The sequence below is a fragment of the Haliotis asinina genome, chromosome 2 (assembly GCF_037392515.1).
Source record: "Haliotis asinina isolate JCU_RB_2024 chromosome 2, JCU_Hal_asi_v2, whole genome shotgun sequence".
NCBI lineage: Eukaryota > Metazoa > Mollusca > Gastropoda > Lepetellida > Haliotidae > Haliotis > Haliotis asinina.
The window spans coordinates 62,090,753-62,112,054 of record NC_090281.1 but is presented as its reverse complement, the minus strand read 5'-3'; the positions used below and the strand labels follow the sequence as shown (position 1 = coordinate 62,112,054).

Below are 21,302 nucleotides of genomic sequence, written 5' to 3'. Positions count from 1 at the left end.
GAACAACTGGTCTTTGAGTAATGATAATGGGTTATAATGGGTTATACCAAGCAGTGCCCCACAGATAGCTGCCATTGTTGCAAAAGGCACTGGTTTGGTTACAGGTGAGGAGATCAATAGAATCCATCAATGTTAAATGATGTATAGATGCCAGGGGCAAGATGGGATATCTGGCAAGCAGTGATGTCAGTTTGAACAAAAATTTTGGTATGAATGTCAAGTTCCTTTGAAAAGAACAGCAGGAGATTCAAGATAAGAATTGGATCTCAGCAGTAACTGTTTCTTTTAATGTACTGAAATTCAAAATCACTGTATTAAATGGTGCATCTTCCTGCTTGCTAAAAATTCAAACGTGCATTTTTTGCCTCTCTTTGTCCAGATTCCATCCCAAGATGCTATTTATTTTTTATTTACACGTTGCACAGATTCTGCCTCAAAAGTTTGCAGTTTGTGAAGATTTAAAAAAATAAGAAAATTTTGGAGATTCTGTTTTGAAAAATTTCAAAGAGGCTGATACAGGGGGAGTGTGTTTTGACCTGTGAGTCACTCACCTTTCTGGGGCAATGTGAAATATAGTGTAAAAATGTTCACTCGTCACGCTGAACACTTAGGTTCGATTCCCTACATGGGTACAATGTGTGGTGTCTCTCACCATGATATTGCTGGAGTGTTGCTACAAGTGGCATCAAACTAGACTCACCCGCTCACATTTATTTGATTTTGTTATTTTTTCTCACTGACCAGTCTCAAAACGATCAATAGACCAACTAGGCTGAATATTGATGGATGTCAATAAGCTACTTTCACCCATTCATCCCAAAATGTAATAGCAGCATTTTCTATTTGGGTCTGGTCTATAATAATCTCTTGCCTTGTCATCAGGTGTTATCGTGTATGGAAAATATTGTGAAATGAACTCTGTCAGTTTCTGTGACACTCTTTTATCATTCTTGTTTGTAAATCTCATGCCTGAGTGTCATCTTGTCCATGAATCATGAAACATGCCTCAGTGAACACAGAATGATCATATGGCTCGATTGATGTCTTTGATCCCATGTCTGAATGTGTGTATCGATTTGTCATTGATAACAAGCATAGGTCACTGAATGGATTGATTTGCTTGGAGTTATTCAGGCTTCATAACACTGATTGAACATGAAGGTTTGGTGCAGGAGTTTAAAGACAATAGGGTTTTTGTATGGCTGCAATATCTGCCAGATTATGGAGGCATGTAGTATGTGCCTTGTGTAGGAGTTTGAGACACTGATGATTGTATGGTCACAATGTCTGCCAGGTTGTGGAGGCAAGTATTACACATTACTTGAAGTAATGTGCGCTTATTGTATGAGTTCAAGAGACGGGATTGTTGGAGGCAAGTAATATGTGCTTATTGTAGGAATTTGAGACATTGGGGATAGTATGGCCACAATGTCTGCTAGATTGTGTATCCAGATGTCTCCAGAATGGCTTTCAAATCCTTTGTGTTGGAGTTTACTTCACCGGTGATCTTTTATATGTCAACAGTCATACCTGGATGCTTTGGTTCACCATATCCTTGCTCCAGGTGTTCAAGGGGCAATAGGGTAGCCCAGTGGTTAGTGTGCTAGGTGCAGTGTGTTAAGTCCATTTCTGGTGTCCTCTGCAGTAATATTGTTGGAATATTCCTATACTCAGTGTAAAACTAAATCTATTCACTAACTCATTCCAGGCATTGAAGACAAGTTTTTTTCTGCGTGTTAAAAGATGTTTTAAATCCTAAAAAAATGTTGCAGATATATATTGCAATATATAATTATAATTCTATAAAAATTACAACTGGAAATCACAGTGAAGGTAAAGGTCTTAATAGCTGGGTGAATATTAATGAATATTTAAGTGTAATCAGATATAAAGCAAGAAGAAATCAGTTTCAAAGGTCACTTCTTGTGGATATAATGATTATTGTAGAACCTGATACGTTCTGAATGTCAGTCAGTGCAAATCAGTCACGAGGCCAATCAATACTGACATGCAATATTGCAGTTGTGAAATCTGTTTGCCAGAGTCTGATCTTTCTTATTGTAATGAAAGATAGCATGTAATTGCAGTAATTTATGTCAAAATGAAGGCTAGTAATGTCCATAGTACGTAAGTTAAGCCTCCATTAAGTAATCAATTGTTAGTTGCTTGCAAATGAATAGAAATGTATTTAAAAATCTTTCCATGAAAACAAATTGATTGTTTTCAAATTTCTTTATAGTTTTACTGACATTACAAGTTTATTGTTTTCAAAATTCTTTACTGAATCGGGGTGGTGGGGTAGCCTAGTGGTTAAAGCGTCCGCTCGTCACGCCGAAGACTCGAGTTCGATTCCCCATATGGGCACAATGTGTGAAGCCCATTTTCTGGTGTTCTCCGCCGTGATATTGCTGGAATATTGCTAAAAGCAGCTTAAAACTAAACTCACTCACTCACTTTACTGAATCACCTGTACTACATGTCACATGTTCATGAATTATGCATTCAAAAGACCCTACATCGATTATCTTACTTGCTGTTTCATGTTACGTGTTTTCTCTGGTGGGAGTATTTGTTATATGCTACTCATTTAATTATTTTAAATATTTCATTATTTATTTATGTCTACTAAGTGATTTAAAAAAACCAAAGGTATGAAAACATTTTGCATTGCCCAAAAGAGCGATTGATACCTAAAGTAAACAATGATTGGTGAGTCCATATTCAACAGCTGACTTGACTACTTAAACCTGTAGTCAGCCATTGCAGGTTAATATGAGAAGGAAGATTGATGAAAACAGGAAAAGAAACTCTCATCATTTAACTGAAAATATAGACCTGTCTATCATAATATGGCATTTAATAAAGAAGCAGCAATTAGGGCAGATCTTATAAGAAGGTGCTAGAATCTTGAAACCAGCTGCAGACCAAGTGAGAAGTGACAATGGCCGTCTGCTTTGGAATTGGAAGGCATACTGAAGTAGGACAAGTGTAGCTAACTAAACTTGGTGTCACTGCATGATAAACTTGGAGAACCTCATTGCGCTGTGGGACGTCAACAATTGCATGCGATGCACATTAAAATTTTATGAAGTCATTAAAAGCATTTTTCCTATTTTCTCAGCAATTATCAGCTAACCAAAGGAAATTATTAAGAAAAATTATTATGTGTATAATTTGATATTTTATATTCAGTTTCTTAAAATATTTAAAAGGTTAAAAGTAATAATCATACTTTTATACGAAACTAATGATGTAATTTCCCCATCAATTTCTGTTTTGTGAAATTGGTCCTATTATTAATGAATGTCCTAAGAATGGAATATTGGCCAGTTTTCTTTTATGTAAGTTGAAATGTTTGATTCAATCAGCAAGTTTTTAAAATGTCTGAGAAAATAAATGTTTGAAATACAGACCAGTGCAGTTTTACAGATGCATGATGACACTTCTGGATGTTGTGTTTTGTAAATACTGATGCTGTTGTTTAAACACATTGTTGTTTTGAAAGCAGTTTGCACAAACATGACCCAGGTCAAGGCGACATCAGTTACTCACACTTGATGACATGTTTGATTCTGTCATGATCACCTGATTATTTCATCCACATTTCATTATTTAGAAACAACAAACGTCCAGCTGTTTTGTCCATCTCTACTGATGAGTTGCATGTCTCATGGCTTCATCTTTGAGGTCAAGGTCACTCTATGTGCAACAGTTCACAGACATCCCTTGGTGACAGCATCTCATTGCGTCATGTTTCCACATCACTGGTAGTCGAATGTATTCACTCAAGATGCCATATTTCAGGAAGTGAAAGATCACATGATGTCTGAGCTTGTATTTGATTTGATCCTGTAAGCTGACAGTTGCTGCAAATATAATACACATCTTGGCTATTTTAACAAAATCATAAAGAGAACTTCATTGATTCCTGTGTCAAGCTGTCAGACTGTAATTTTTTAGTTGTGCAGGTTCTTATTGCATGCTGCCTTCAAGAACTAAGGACAGCAGAAAAATCCAAGGTAACTTCACTTTGCGTATGTGATATGTTCCAAAACATGCACACACTCATTCACTCTTGCACATAGACAGAATATACATTAAGAAGCACACATGGTCGATAGTTCTGTATTTAGTAAGTCATATTATGGGTGGATCTATACATGAAGATTGCACAACAAGGAGAATATGTAGGGCACAGTTCATTACACAATCGTTCCAACCTTGTAAGACTCTTTATCATCTGGAATCAATGATGGTAATGTTTGACACTTGCAGACTGGTAATTTAGCTAGACATTCCCTTTTGCCCAATATTCTAGCCAATGCAAGGTTCATTATAGTGACTTTCAATGTATCTAATCAAGGCAGGGTATACTTTAGAGATAAATATACTATGTTGGAAAATCAGAGGGATATAACGAAATTATAATACTTCCAACTGTTTCAATTAAAACCATTTTCATTTGAAATTTTTCTACCATAACCGCATTAAAAAGGGTTTTAAACAAAATTACACACTGTGTTGACTTCATGAGCATTTTTTAAACTGTAAGGGTTTATTGACAGAAATAGGTCATACACTGGGACTTCAGATCCATGTTTATGACTGAGTTTTGGTCTGGCGCTGATGGTCAATGGATTGATCCAGAAGGTATTAAAAGCGTGGTACTAGATGTTACCCTGTCTGGCGCTGATGGTCAGTGGATTGATCCAGAAGGTATTAAAAGCGTGGTACTAGATGTTACCCTGTCTGGCGCTGATGGTCAATGGATTGATCCAGAAGGTATTAAAAGCGTGGTACTAGATGTTACCCTGTCTGGCGCTGATGGTCAGTGGATTGATCCAGAAGGTATTAAAAGCGTGGTACTAGATGTTACCCTGTCTGGCACTGATGGTCAGTGGATTGATCCAGAAGGTATTAAAAGCGTGGTACTAGATGTTACCCTGTCTGGCGCTGATGGTCAGTGGATTGATCCAGAAGGTATTAAAAGCGTGGTACTAGATGTTACCCTGTCTGGCGCTGATGGTCAGTGGATTGATCCAGAAGGTATTAAAAGCGTGGTACTAGATGTTACCCTGTCTGGCGCTTGCTGTTTTACATGTTAGACAAGGACTAGTCAGTTTGAAGTCAGTAAACTGTGTATTAGTGGGGTATCCATATTAAGCAGGGTCTTGGTGTATCACTGGACTAGCGCTTGAATTCTGGTATGAGTGGGGATTAGAACACACAGTCACACACACTGGCTATGTGGTGAGGTAGCGGCACTGTGGTTAGTGTGTACGTTCATCAATCTGAAGACCAGGGTTCAATTCCTCTTATGGGTACTATTTGTGATGCCCTTTTCTGGTGTCCACCCTGATATTGGTGGAATATTGCTGTAATCTAAAAATAAACTCACACACTCAAGCACACATGCACATACTATTATATAATTACAATAATCATGAACGTGATGTTAAACCTGTTTCACCTTTCTACTTGTATTTGTCTCAGAAGACACAGGGACCCTATAATATTAAAAAACCATCTAAATCATTAAACTCTCTTAATGACTTCAGTTGTCGATACTTTTTGATAAAAAGACAAAAGGTAATCATAAAATATTTCAACTAACAGCTACGTTCATTGTATGATTCTGAAAACAATTTACAGTGAGTTAGTGGGTGAGTATAGTTTTTCTCTGCTTTTAGCAATATTCCAGCAATATCATGGCAGGGGACACGAGAAATGGGCTTCACATATTGTATGCATGTGGGGAATCGAACTCGGGGCTTCGGTGTGACGATTGAACACCACCACCCCGATTACAATTTGGAAGAAATGTAATGTAATTTTGGACAAATCTTAATATGTTTCTACTAAAGGTGAAGTCCATTTTATGATTCTGCAGGGGTTCAAAAATCCAATTGCCCGATGCCTGGGACAAGTGAATTTTCATTTTGGGCAATCAAATAATGTTATCTTACCTTTCCACGGGCTACTAGATCATTTCTACTGATGGTGTCATACTGCACTAAACCCGGATTTCATTTCATATCTGTTCAAAATGTAGCTGTGAAATTTTAAAATGACCATTAAGTATAGATATCTTTCTTTGCTATTTATCACTTTTCAGTAAATAGTCCTCTAAACATTAACATAAACACCATGTTGATTTATTCTTTCATAATTGCATCATCATGATTATGTCAAATCAGGGCAAGTTGACAATTAGTCTGGACAAGTTACTTTCTCAAAGTCACTTGCCTTGTGGCAAGTGGCTTTAGAAAAAAAAGAACAAATTAACCCCTCTTCTGCAGGTTCAGTTACAGGTTAGCAGGTCTTACATGACTGTTTGAGACTGCCCAAAACACACCTAAAAAAAACCCCATGGCACATATTGTACATACCAAAATAGAAAACCACATCAGACATTGTTTATTGCCACTGGTGCATCACATGTCCTTCATGGAGGAATATCTTACTGAGCGCAGACTTTTCCATTCAACTTTATGTTCACTACAGGGTCAAGAGTTGCTCAACCTCTGCCCAACCAGAATGACCTCTCAGCAGTGCGTTAGAACCAGTCGACTAAACATCAGAAGCAGGGTGGAACAGGATTATGTCTTCAGACATATCCAACCATCATCCCGTTAACATGTGATTGATATAAGCATACATAAACACTTGATCACATGAACGTTCTCCAGTCTGTCTTCAGGCTAAGCTGGTTATGATCAGTGGTATTGATCATGTAGACTCTGGGATAGTTTCAGTGAGGAGCTTCTTTGAGATTCTGCACTTGCCACAACAAGTCAGGGTTGGAATATATAACGCTACTTAGTGAGCCTGTATCAGTCAATTTTCAGTGTTGCGTTTGATGAAGTAATTCGACCACGTAAGCATGCAAAAGTAATGAGTAATTACTGCTGGCAAGACAGTTTAATTCTTGTATTTTATGTCTTTGGACAATTTGGAAGAAGAAAACGTCTTCAGTCGAAGCATGCAGTAATTCATGAATTTGACACTGATGACAAGAAAGCCATGTTTAGGAAACTGAATACAGTTTGATGATATTGTAAACCCTCATTAACTTGCTGACTATCAAATATATCTCAAGATAATGAATATGGGGTAATCATATTGATTTTGGGGATGGACTATATTTTGTAGAAAGTTGCCATGGTATGCTGATGAAGTAAGATTCTCTTGTTCTATATGAATGGAAAAGATTGCACTGACAGTTATTGAGAAAAGAGCCATGAGATTGCATGGGGAATCTGTGTCATACAGTTTGTTTATTGATAAAAGTATCATACGGAGCCAGAGTTATGTATCCTGTGGAGGATGAAAGGAAACAGCCTTGATCTGCACCAATTTCTTTTGCGCACATACTTGAATGGAACATTGTGAAGATCCAGGTCAGAATCGATCTTCAGCAACCTCTGCTTGTTATCAGACAACCAAGGGGATCTGTGGTCAGACGGGCTGAATAGCTTTGATGCGTAACATCATATCCCTATGCCATGGATCACTGTCATGGCAATTTCAAAGTTTACCTTCTGTCACCTCACAGTCTGGTTGAGTGAGTGAGTTTGTTTTTACACCTCTTTTAGCAATATACCAGCAATATCATGGTGGGGACACCAGGTATCAGTCTGGTTGAGGGCAGTAACCGACTGGTTGAAGTTTTTGCTCATCACGCTGAAGATGGGGGTTTAATTCCCCACATGGATACAATGTGTGAAGCAACTTTCTGATATGCCCCTACATGATATTGCTAGAATATTGCTAAAAGCGGCATAAAAGTAAACTCATTCACTCACCCCAGTCAGATCCCACTGACTGTGATCTTAATCTGTGCACAAATATCTGTATCTTTGAATGTGTGTTTTGCCAGTTAATAATCTAAGAAACATAGCTAAATACTCAAAATGAATCAATGATAAATGATTTGGTTATAATGATAATATGAGGAGAAAGGTACAACAGTTATTTTTAATATGATTGGACACAACCACTAGTTCAGCAGTCACTATATAACATATGAGACCATTGGTAGGAATAAACTATGGACTAATTTGAATGTTTGACGTGTACCAAAGGACATACAGGAAGAGACATAGTGCATCATTATTTAGCTATGATACTTGATGAATGAGATGCCATTTCATTAGGTTGTATTCCAATATGCCTGGATATGGTAGCATTGTTGATGGGTCCACCTAGGTTAGGTGAACGAGTGTACGCTGAGAGTGACATCTATTGGTATTGATTTGACACCTTAGCACATTTTGAGAAGCTATTCAGCCTGTGTTAGTTTGTTGTGACACAGATGCTTGTATTTAGTGTCACTTAGTGCTTGGAACTTGCCAGTGTATGTGACTGGGCCTAAATATTGGCGTCAGGAGTGAGTGAGTGAAAACTGTTAATCACATTGGCAGTATTTCAGCCATGTCGTGACCAAAAATTATTGATACATTGATAAAAATAAGTTTAGTAAAAAAATCTGTCATAAAAGGAGAGTAAAAACAGTATGCTTAGAGGTTTAGTACTAGAAAGCATCCATCTTTAAACATAGGACACTATTTTAAACAATACAACATAAAACACAGGGTAGAGATTGGCATCATGGGACCAAGGGGACTTAACTCCTGCTACCTGTATAGTCCAGTGCTGGACTTGCAGGGTATTTTCAGCTGCTGGTGATTGTATTCAAATTTGACTGTAATTTAAGAGAACAAACATGCTTGCAGTAAAAAAATAGTGGATATAAAATACCTTGAGAGACAAGGATGTACCCAAAATCTCAGTGAGGGGATGGAGGTCTTTTAAAGTAGGCCAAAGTACCATCGAAAATTTGTGACATTGTGCCTGTAAGCTTTCTTCATGTCACATGACTGGTCAGAAACTACAGCATGTACTTGCTGACACCAAATTGAGCCAGAAATGGCAATTCTGTGGAATAAAACAAGGAAGTTGGACACAATGGCTGGCATAGATTGTATCTACAGTGGAAATCCACAAAATAATGCACAGCACGAATTGTCCTCCTGTTAGTGATCAAGGAGGAAATAGGAAGGAAGTTCAAGTTGTTTCATAATTTTGTGAAGTTCTGTATATCAAAGTACTACTGTGTTCATGTGCACAAATGCATGTACCCAAATATATGTAACATGTAGCATAGCTGACATGGAACATGAGCTATGGCGTTAATTGAGTCAAAGGATGATATATGGGATATATGTTTTCATTATCAATCAACTTTCAATTCAGGTTGTAAATAGAGATAATTTACTTGTAGGATCCGTGAAGATCCAGGCTAGAATTGATCTTCACTTACTCATGCTTGTCGTAACAGGATCGGGTGGTCAGGCTCACTGACTTTGTTGCAATATGTCATCTTATCAGAATTGCATCGATTGATGTTCATTCTGTTGATCCCTGGATTGTCTGGTCCAGATCCGAATATTTACAGACTGCCACCATATGGCTTGAATGTTGCGGAGAGTAGCAAAAAAAATAAACCGAAGCATGTGTTCATCAATCTGAAAGGGTTGTATTTGATGCCCTGTTTTGTAACAATGTTTACAATGGCAGGTATCTGGTGTCCTTTGCTCACTCACTGACTCACTCACTAACACGTAGGTTTTAAGATGTGATTTGGTCCATCACTAGTAGTTTCAAAGAAATTAATAATAACGATATTGAATGAAGGTTTAAATACAATTGTTCAGATACAGGATGAGCATTTTTTTCCTGTCCAGTATAAAAATGATGAACACACACCAAATAATCAGTGCTCCTTTCATTGTGGTTATTGGTATGTCTGAGGTTCAGTGTTTTATTCCACTGATTTGATCTGAATCTATGAAAGTCAAGAGATTGGCTGGTGGGAACATGTCACAGTGAGGGAGATGTGTGTAATGCCACTTTGAGCAATATCGATGTGGGGGACTCCAGAAATAGGCTTCACACATTTTGTCCATATGGGGAATTGAACCCACACCTTTGACCTGATGAGCCAATGCCTTATCCACTCCACCACCCCAGAGCATGCATGTCACAGACTTGATTGATCATAAATAATATCAGCATAATATGCCTCAAATGCAAAGGACTGTAGTTCAATAAACCTAATTTATTTGATTATGCTTCTGGTAAGCACTTGGTATCAATGTCTTTGATTCACCAGGTTGTTTACAATATCTAGAAAGTCATGTAACTACAATAGTCATTATCATCTAGACCAGCTAAAGGCTGTGCCTGAGCCAACCTACTGGAGTGAACTGTCATGATGTTCTTATGGTGTTATGTTTCAACTATGGCGTCACAATTGATTGTTTCAGAGACACATTGTTCCACTGCCATATCCATCACAGTCATGTTGACGAAGCAAAACATGGTGTTATACGTAATGATAGAAAGATTCAAGATATTAGATATCTCACAGTGATCTGTAGAGTATGATTAATCCAATATTGAAAAGCACTGGGTACCTGTTTCTCTAATATTGCAGAAGTCTGTCATTTGCGAAGCACTCAGTTGTTTCCTGTTCAGAGGCTGCTGACTGGTCCGAGATGCCACATTAGCTGTCTGCAGAGTTGTGTCCACTACATGATTAGTCTAGACTTGCAGAGTTATGTCCCCCTAGATACCCATTCTTGACTGCAGAGTTATGTCCCTTAGGTGCTCAGTCTTGAGCAAAATTCTGCAGTTATTTAGTGGTTCAAGAATTCAACAATGAGTAGTGCAGAATTGAATACCTTAGCTTCCTATATCTTGACGTGCAAGGGTACCTCAGTTAACTGTTTATAATTGTAATCCTATAATGATTTTTGCAGCAAAGATTCCACAATATAGCTGAATATTTATTCTGTTCACAAAACGTTCTATATGGTCATAGTTCCCACCTGTGCTAATGGTTTAGAATAACACACGGCCTTAAACTTAGATGTGACTCACTGACTGTTGTGTTGACAGTCCTGATCCAAAATATGGGGCGCGGTGGGCGAGCTGGTTCAAGCGCCAGGCTAGTGATCCAGCGAGATTGAGGTGACGGGATCGAGCCCACCTGTGACCGGGTGTCAAGACCTTGGAGTCAACATTGTGTGCAGACTCTTTCAGTGTTGTCACAACCCCTAGTGTACATCCAGTGATTGAGGGAACCATATACCCTAGCACTAGTTGCATGGATATGTGTGTTATATAAATATCCTGTAATTATAAAAAAATATTCATAAGGTCCTCAATATTAGAAATACTTTTGTTGCCAACATGGTCACTTTCAGTGTGAGAACCGCCATAACATTATGAATGATATTTTTCTGTTTTTGTCTCAACTTGATCAAATTAAGATTACCATCCATCTCCCATCATTGAAAACTATAGCTGGCCGAAGATGATGTGCAGATGATGTCATTATTGTGCAACAGCCCCATCATGTTGTGAAGAAAAACAACACTGATGTTGAAATTCATAATGCTTTATGTCAACACACAGAGAGAAGTGATAGAGATTTGACCACTGACAAAGGCTTCTGTTAGTGCTTTCAATGAGGAGAAAACACTTAGTTCTCTGTGATAAGTGGCTTTCCTTGTTTCCTGCCAAGAGAACATGTCATGGCTTTGGGTCACAGAATTCTGTTTGAAAGAAAACATGTTATTGCTTTGAAATATGTGTGGGGGATTGTTTTGCAATATTTTCTTGGTTAAGCATGTGAAGGCCTGACCATGAAAAGGTAGTCGATGTTGACACTAAATGTGAGTTTGATGACTGTCAGGGCTGCTGTGACATCTCTTATCATCAGCATGGAACCAAATAAAAAAATTGTCAAGGGAAGTGAGTCACACTCCGAATTCAAAGTGGCATCAGTGATTTTACCACTGAGCAGACTTTTGCAGTCCTTGTTCAGTTTACGGTTTGATATTTATTTGATCTGATGTACAAACTCAGAAAGTGTTTTATTTGTATTTTACCTGTTCCTTTTGATACAGCCCCTGCCTCAAGGAGGTTGCCATTGTTACAGTCAGACATCTCGAGATTTGACCCACAGCTGTCCTGACAACCCAGAGTGGATGATCGGATGTCTTCCAACATCCAGCCGATATTGCCATGCAAGTGTCATTCACTTAACTTCTGCTCTGTCTCAAGAGCAGGATATTGCATGTCAAGGACATCTGAAATATGTCGCAAGATTTCCAAATGTTACTCTGCTCAAATCATAAAGCTTACAAGCTTAGTTGGAGAGATCCATGTTCATTTGGAATGATAGTGAAAAAGTCATGAGTACACAAATGTCAAGGTTCAAATGACTGAAGAATCACATGTATCTCATTAGGCAGAGTTATCTACCTTGATCATGCCAGAATTTGTAGGTCACTGTTTGAGTCTATAGATTCACCATACTTTTCATTACATTGAAAAACCAAAAAAGATAGCATAATGAGTTTGTAATGCCTGTGGAGATTAGGGCCCTGTTCCTCAAAATGGTCCGAAAGTCATCAGTCAGCGTTAGGTGTGAAAGTTACAATCATCTTAGGGCTACAATCTTTTTGAGAAACAGGGCCCTGTAAAGGATCAGGGGACCATTAACCTTCACCAACAGGAATTATACATTAGTTATCACACATGGAACGTTTTGTTGTGAATTTCATCCCAAAAATGTTAAAATGCAAAATTAACTGTTTGTACCACCTACTAACCTATAAGTGATGGGAAGGTCACTTATGACACAAGTATTTGTTAGGATTGTGACGACTAACACTGTCTGTCTAAACATTTCTGAGTCTCTACCCTAACTTCTAAATGGGCATGTGTCTGGTACAAATCCCGTAGGTTGACATTCATTGGCTTGCTGTAAAGGACTCGTAAGACTATAAAGTGGTATAAATGTATTGCTGTATTAAACCAATGGTTTCAGTTAGCCACAAGCAAACAACATGATTGTTGCTGGGTCTTTTTCACATTTATATGTTTTCTGTGTGTTTTGATGAAGTGAAAGCCTCCACAAGCATGATACAGCAAGTGGAGAGTGCTTGGTGGATTGTCTCTCATTATTGAAACCAGTAATAGCCTTCCTTCACAGACCTCTCAATAGCTAACACTGAGTGCAGTGTGTGGGATGTTTAAATAGCCCTGGATAATATTTTCCAATGTTTCAATGAAACAAGTATTGTGTCATGTACTTGAATGAATTATTCTAAAGACAAATATTCCTGTTTTATTTTGGTTGTATCATTTTTGCAAGATAACAAACTGCACAGTGACTGTAGGCATTTTCTGAATTACAATTTCTTCCAATTTCTGACTCATCCACTTAAAACTTGGTTTGTCTAATGAATATATTATTCATACTAAGGTGCAGAGTTTTCTCCATGCCCTTAATGCTTCCATGGCAGTGATTAGAAAAACCGGTGAATGCCTGGCAATGTTTGGAAGGCAATTTGTTTTTGTAAAGGGAAGAAAACTGGTAACTGTTGGAAAGGGAATTTACTAAAGGAGGAAAGAAACAATTGCTCGACCATTGTGATAAATAAGGATGCTAGACTGACGTTGTTACTGTTGGTAGTCCAGAGACTGAATGCTGTCATGCTATCTCGTCATCAACACATACTGCTGGTTGGTGTAGACTTAGAAAATGGTTCTCTAAGACTCGGGGAGAATCAAGGGATGATTTTAGAATGTCAGCAGTTAACTGATATTCCACATTAAGTTGTCTCGCTTGCATTATCACAAGCAGGGTCCTAAGCCAAATGGTTAAAATGTTCACCTGTCATGCGAGAACACGGGTTCGATTTTCCACATTGGTACCAGATGATGTCTGGTGTCCCTCCACCGTGATATTGCTGGATATTGCTGAAAGTGGCATGAAACAGAACGAACACAGTATAACTGTCACTTGATTGTCTAAAGATATGTGTTTGAATTTTTATGGAGGTCTCAGTTAGGGTAGCTATTGACATAGAGATTAATGATCATTCTACCATGACTCAAGAAAATACTGGATTCTGATTGGTTGTTCAGAAAAATCAGACGGCATCAATTCTGGATTGATGCTATCTGATTTTTGCCCATTTCACCGCACATTATAGTCTTATAGTGAGAACTACTTCCATTTGACCACAATGATGGCGGGTCATAACAACAACAACTCCATGACGCTGACTCGGGAATTTGCACATCTGCAGTTTGAAATTTTTTGATTGAAAATGCGTCTGATTTCAGGGCGTTTCACTACGCATGTATATACAAGATTGCCGCACAACTTCAGCTTGACCACCAACATGACTTATATCAACACAACAGACGTGATGGAAATGCTTATAAACATTTATTCTAACTCAAAAAATACAATTATATGATATTTCCTCCATATATGATATTTCTTGGGAATTTCACTATGATATTACATCTATTACCCTCTATTATAAAAAATTCAATTAGAATACACAATCCCTGACATAAACAATATCTAACACATAAATCAGAATGCCTTGCCAAAATACACCCCAATCAAAATTGTGCAGCAAAACGTTAGTAAACATTTACCTACTTGGAAAATGGTATATTTGTTTCCATTTAGAATGGGAAATTCTCAAGATAACGGTTCTGGCGAAACAGCTACTCAAACTCCATCATGTCACATTAATACATGTATCTGTATGTGAAAAAGGGAACCACCAGTTCTGCTCTGCCATCCTCCCTGCAAGGCAGTCACTGTTGTGTTGGTACACTTTGAGAAAAGCTTGGCCTCAATCCATCCCCAAATGAGGACAACAAAGTCTCCAGGACTGTACGTTCGGTTCTAATTGAAATTTAGTCGCCATCAATTCAGTACAGCATGTCTCTGAGTTTCAAACACAGTTGGTTTATCTCCTAATTAGTATTAATCAGTTTTTGATAATTATCTTAAGAGGTGTCTTTGAGCAAGAATACACAAAAAAGGTCCAATAGAAATCAATATATTTCATGTCACTTATCTATAAAGTAAAACTTTTTTGATTACAGTGCGTGTAATAATGACACAATTTTCATACTGATAATCATTCATAATACTTCCAGTCGCTGATAGTATCAAATCATTCTAGAATCTTGATGATACTCCAACAATGAGAAAAGACAATATGCATTGATTTCTTGCCAAAACACTGTAATTTTCAGGTGTGTCATAAAAATTACTTTCTTTTGTCTTTTATATGATATTTATCTTGCAACTTATTAGAAATAGATGACCAACCTCGGTATGATGCTGTCTGAAGTCAGTTCATGAATGAGATTGATTCATCGTTTCTGAATGAAGAATGTTTCAGTTTTAACTGGCACAGTTTTACAAAATGTACTGATGACCTGGGGGGTTCTGGTTTAGCACAGTGGTTAAGATATTTGATCATCATCATCATCATTGTCCCTAACTGAACCTGTGCCACTTGACTACAATGGATTAGATTCTGTAAATGTATAGACTTGATTATTAGATGAGATTAAGGGAAGTCTGAGAAAACTCAAGTTACAGACCACTATCTGAAGTAAGTGTAAGGAGTCTTTCTGACTGACAAGGTCATCATGGATACTCTCCTTTAGGTCATGTTGCAGTACCATCTTTAAGCACTTCACAGGGACTTAATGAACAAGGTTACTCATCAGTCCTGCACTTGACTGTAATCTATATATTTACCAAAAAGATTCCACACCTCAAGGATAATGATTAATATTGTGATTGAGCAGCCCAATAACCAACTATCAAACACAGCTGTCCTTAATGAAGGTACCCACAAAATAATCGTTAGTTCAAGATTGGCTTTTTCTGGCTTAAACAGACTTAGTTTCCACTTGAGACATGGTCGCTTTTCGGCGCCTTCCATGGAGATAATTCAGCTTGAAGACCAGGTTGGGAGCTGCTGTTCTCGGTAAATCAAGAGGAAGGCACTGGTCTGTCTGTGTTTATCCTTGGTCTTTGCATAACTTGGATGGCTGTTCCATAGATTATGTCTGAGAGCCTCCAATGGGAGATGTCTGAGCCTAGTTTACGATGAAATAACATGTGCGTGATTTAACTTTATCAAGAGAGATTGGAAAATATGGAACTTTGTCTCTTGGGAATTGTGATAGGTAGAGGATGGTGGTTTATCGTGGTAGTTCCACTATGTATCAGAAGTGGTGGTTGTATTCCAGGCAGGGTGAACATACAGACTGTTGTACTTGTCAAATATATACATGTTTGCATGTTGTGCTTATGAATATGTCAAAATCTTTTGCGGGCCAATGATCAGAACTGGAAGAACAAAATTGCAATTTTCAGAGGCAGTTTTGATCCAGCATGAAAATCGATGCATAATTTGGTCTATGGTGATATTTTGATCCGAGGGGCAGTGGAATAGCCTAGTGGTTAAACCATTCACCAAAGACCCTGGTTTGATTCTGTATGTGGTACAGTATATGAGGTCCATTTCTCTTGTTCCCTGTTGTGATATTAATGGAATATTGCTTAATGAGGTGTTAAGCCTAACTCACTCATTATATTGTCTGAAGTGAATCATTTGGCTGTGAGTTATGGGCCTTGGCATTACAGGAAACTCTACCTGTTGTTTCTGATATCTTCCCAAATATTCCCAGATTGTTATTCTGTGTGTTACGGTTTGATCCACTAGACAGTCTCCATACATAACAGAGTGATCACACAATTTTAGAACAGGTTACTTCTGGCAGACATATATTTTACAGCAAGACTCATATCACCCTTACTTTTTAACCACATTACCTAAATAAACAGACTTTGCCTTACCTATTTTACATGGTGTACTTGCAAAAGCAAGTATTCGTAATAACTCTTCTTGATGAAGTCTTCTTCCATTTTCAAATAAGATTCACTGAACATTACCACATAAATCCATCATACGAAATGTGAAACACAACATACTTCATTCACATGATGCTCAATGGCATATTCAATTTTAGCCTCATTCACTGCTGACAGGGCTCATCCCTTTACAACACTCTCAAAGTGGGAGCTGAATATTTTGTGTTCAACTTGCTTGTTAGGAAGAAAAATCCAAGCTACACTTAGGTAACTCCCCTTACCCCAGCTGCATCATAGCCATGGGAAGTCATGGTGTTTTTGTCTCGCAGAGTGTCAGTATCAATCACTGACAGTTGTCACCCATGTAACATAATTTATGTTTTAGAAAGGAGGAATATAGCTGCATAATGTTAGAGGGTTGTTTGGTAGAACCTGTGAGTAGAGTATGTGCTTGACATGCTGGAAGACTTGTATTTGATTCCATGTATTGTTACAATCTGTTCACTGGCCAGTATCTGGCCTATTACACTCACTCACTCACTCACTCTCTCACTCAGTTGATTGGAGACTTCACAGTACTCATTTGTGTTCACAGGCAGAAATATGGAGTGTGTTCACAGCCACTCTGAAGAAGAGTCGTCGGAACCTGCACGCATGTACAGAGGTGGGCCTGATTGGCAAGGTGCTAGAGCTGCTGGAGAGTTCAGATGACATGGTAGCAGGTGGGTGTCCAACAACTCTTTACATTGGCCCTTCAGACGGGCAGGAAGGACGATACCATAATGAGTAGCCGATTGTCTGATGAGTCCATGTCTTGTTGTATCCGCATTTGGGAATTGAAGAGCATGCATAGAATCATGTAACTGATCTATATGACCTTCTGAAATGTTGCACATCCACATATAAAGAAAACAGAAAGCATGACTGAAGATCATTACCACAGAACCTCTTTCTAATGAACCTTTTCCTTTTGCTGAGGGATTTTTTTTTTCTCCCCAGCTGGAGTTATTTTGAGACATTCTGAAATTAGATGGACTTTTTCATTTATTTTTGCTTTTGGCAATGGAAGTCTGGATCCTTGATGCTCCCTAGAAACTCTTATTCCATCTCCTCTTTTTATTTTGCTTTTATACTTAATACATATCAGTGTTTGAAAACAGAATTGAAACTAATGCGTAATAGATATCGTATTCATAATAAGCTTCCTAGAAGTTTCATGACCAGTATGAATGTTTACCGACATTCATATTGATTTCTTTCAATCCTCTAACAGAACTTTATTTTTAATACCTTAAAATTATATTGTTTATTTTTGCAAGTATTTTCTAGTAGTATTGGTTACACGTTGATTTGATTTAAGCTGGGTGCTTTTGTGTAACCACTTTAATGTCCTTCCAATGTGATGAGCTGACCCGGATCTCAACCATCTTCATTTTGATGTTTCTATTTTCATCTCTCTATGCGTTCCCCAGGCATCAGTGGTAAGTGTATGCCGACAGTTCTAGGACCATTCTTCCATTTCTCCCTATAACCTAATATACCACATTCTGCTTCATGACATCTCTTCAGCACTTCTCTGCTCAGTTGCTTAAGTCTAGGCCCACGTGCACAAAACAATCTTAGCATTAGCATCATGACTTGACATAGTCAGAACTATCATGCTGAAGACTGTTTTGTAGATAGCCTACTGATGTGATTGTTTGGATGTTAAGAATGTAGTGTAGGTTATGTATATGTACCTTCATGTACATGGCCATGGTGTGTCAAGTTAAGTCTTATAATGTACACATCAAATCTCAGGTAGACATACCAGGTGTGTCAAACCATGTGTCATTCTTGATATTCTATTTGTGTGTCTCCTGCTCACAGAGACCAAATGTGTCAAGCCAGGTTTCACCCTGGACACATTGACTGTGCTTGTACAGTCTCTTGATGACAGTCTCTTGATGACAGTTGAGGTGTGTCTAGCCAGGTGTCACCTTGGACACATTGACTGTGCTTGTACAGTCTCTTGATGACAGTTGAGGTGTGTCTAGTCAGGTGTCACTTTGGACACATTGACAGTGTTTGTACAGTCTCCTGCTGACAGTCGAAGTGTGTCATGCAAAGTGTCATCCTGAATACATTGACAATGTTTGTACAGTCTCCTGCTGACAGTCGAGGTGTATCTAACCAGGTGTCATTGACAGTGTTTGTGCAGTGTTTTTATGACAGTCAATGTGTTTCAAGCCAGGTGTCATCCTGAACACATTGACAATGTTTGGACAGTCTCTTCCTGACAGTCAAAGTGTTTCAATTCAGGTGCCATCCTGGATATATTGACAATATCTGTACAGTCTCCTCCTGACAGTCGAAGTGTGTCAAGCCAGGTGTCATCCTGGACACATTGACAATGTTTGTACAGTCTCCTCCTGTTGACGGTTGAGGTGTGTCAAGCCAGGTGCCATCCTGGACACATTGACAGTGCACATCATCAGACAGTGCATCTCCAGCCGTGTTTGGTGCTCAGCCGTACAGACAGAGTGTCACAAACAGTGCTGACTATTCCCATGGCGTGGAAGGGATTAAGCTGCATACTATTCACATTAATCCATGTTATCAAATAAGAACTCCTAATGACAACCTTAATGCTAGAATTGATTTATGCAAGTGGGCCCTGACAACATAATGGAGACTGCCCTGGGCCATTTTCTGAAAATTAGGTTGGCCCGTGCATTTCTTGCACTTGATTGCATCATTGCTTCATAGCTAGATAGATTTATTAGTTGTGACCCATACATGGCCACGCTGTGGTCCTCTGCTTTTGCTTCATAGAGACTGTTGTTAGTTAAGGTGCAGTAACACAAATAGTATTGGATCATGAGTGTAACACTCCAGAACAAAGTAAATTGTTGATACTATTCCATGTCTATCACAGCAATAGAGGTCGAACAGATACCCATCAAGTTAAGAGGTCAGGTGAAGACAGCCTGTACTAGGTCAAGGGATTGAATGCTTGACAAGGGGAGATAACTCACATCTCCTTTTCATGGCACCATTTTGCCTTCCCATCAGTTACTTCGAAATGTGACATTTAACAATTTAACTTTTTTCATTGATGACCGTAGAATAAAAAAAGGGAGTGTAGTTAAGTCTCTTAGATTACTGTAAATTTAGGTCGCCATGCTTCGTCTGTCAAGACCAGTCCCATGCTGATGGGTTTCAAACTGAAAATGTCTACGATCTGCATCACTTCAGGCTTCCCTCCCACATTACTTATACCTGTTGTCATATAAGTGAAATATTGTGAGAAACCTGACTCACTCTATCCATGCTATTATCACCACACCTCGTCTCAAGTGTGTCCCACATATCCAATACCACAGTCTCTCAAAGTGCACTGGACATTAGAAATCACAATTATGGAATCCATTTCACAAAGTGATCATAGTTGTAAAACTGTCTTGAGTCTGCGTTGAAGTGTAGAAGTTACATTGGATTAAGACTTGTAATATGATGGTCGCAGTGGTAAGATTGTCGTAAGTAAGTACGTAAGTAAGTAGGCGTTACAATGCTCATAGATGTATCAGTGTCGTTAGGCTGTATTAAAGCATAAGAGCTACGATGGTCATAGCTCTACAGTTGTTGCCGGCATGTATTAAAGTACAGGAGCTACAATGATGATAGCTCCACCACTTTTGTAAGGCTGTGTTAAAGTACAGAAGCTACGATGGTGATAGTTCTACCACTGTTGCAAGTCTGTATGAAAGTACAGGAATCATGATGATCATAGCTCTAACGCAGTCACAATTCTGTGTTAAAGTACAGAAGCTACGATGGTGATAGTTCTACCACTGTTGCAAGTCTGTATGAAAGTACAGGAATCATGATGATCATAGCTCTAACGCAGTCACAATTCTGTGTTAAAGTACAGGAGTTACGATGATCATGGCTCTACCACTGTCGTAAGTCTGTGTAGAAGTATAGGAGTTACAATAGTTGCAGTTTGCATCACTTTGTGAAATGGAACTGGCCAGGCCAGCCTGAATCTGACATGATGTTGCCATTAAGAGCTAGGGATACAGAGATATGTACTTTATGGTCTCTGGTATTAATGAGAACCACTATGGTAAGATCGCAGAAGTGCTGAAGTGTTGTTTAGCTGGAATATGGTCCGCATGCTCTTTCCTTGTTCTAATTTCAACCAGTAAGTCAAACAAGCTATGTTCAAGAACCAGTATATAATAATAACATGTTCTACTATTCAATATTTTGTATCAGTTAATTATCAGCATGCAGCCTATTACATAGGAAAAAATATACTCTGATCTGTTAAAATTTGGTAAAGTTTTAATCACATTTTTAAAAAGATTCATAAAAGGATCACATACGTTTTACTCAATGCTAAACAGTAACTTTCATTATGTAACAGCTTCTATTTTGTCACTTGTCTCTGGTTGTATCGATCTCCTCTGTGTTAAAACACTTTCAAGTCAGTGACAAGTCAGTCTATTGTAATCAAAATTATTTGTAACAATTAGGCAGA

The 21,302-nt window shown here is 38.3% G+C and overlaps 1 protein-coding gene across 2 annotated transcripts in view; it reads left to right on the top strand.

The window, feature by feature from the left end:
* The window catches only part of LOC137274076 (neurobeachin-like), a 222,663-nt gene that overhangs the window by 39,365 nt on the left and 161,996 nt on the right, over nt 1–21,302 (top strand). For both annotated transcript variants that reach the window (XM_067807066.1, XM_067807065.1), the window contains exon 3: nt 17,373–17,499. In XM_067807066.1, coding sequence (XP_067663167.1) covers nt 17,373–17,499 — 127 coding nt within the window. The remainder of the gene's footprint in view (nt 1–17,372; nt 17,500–21,302) is intronic.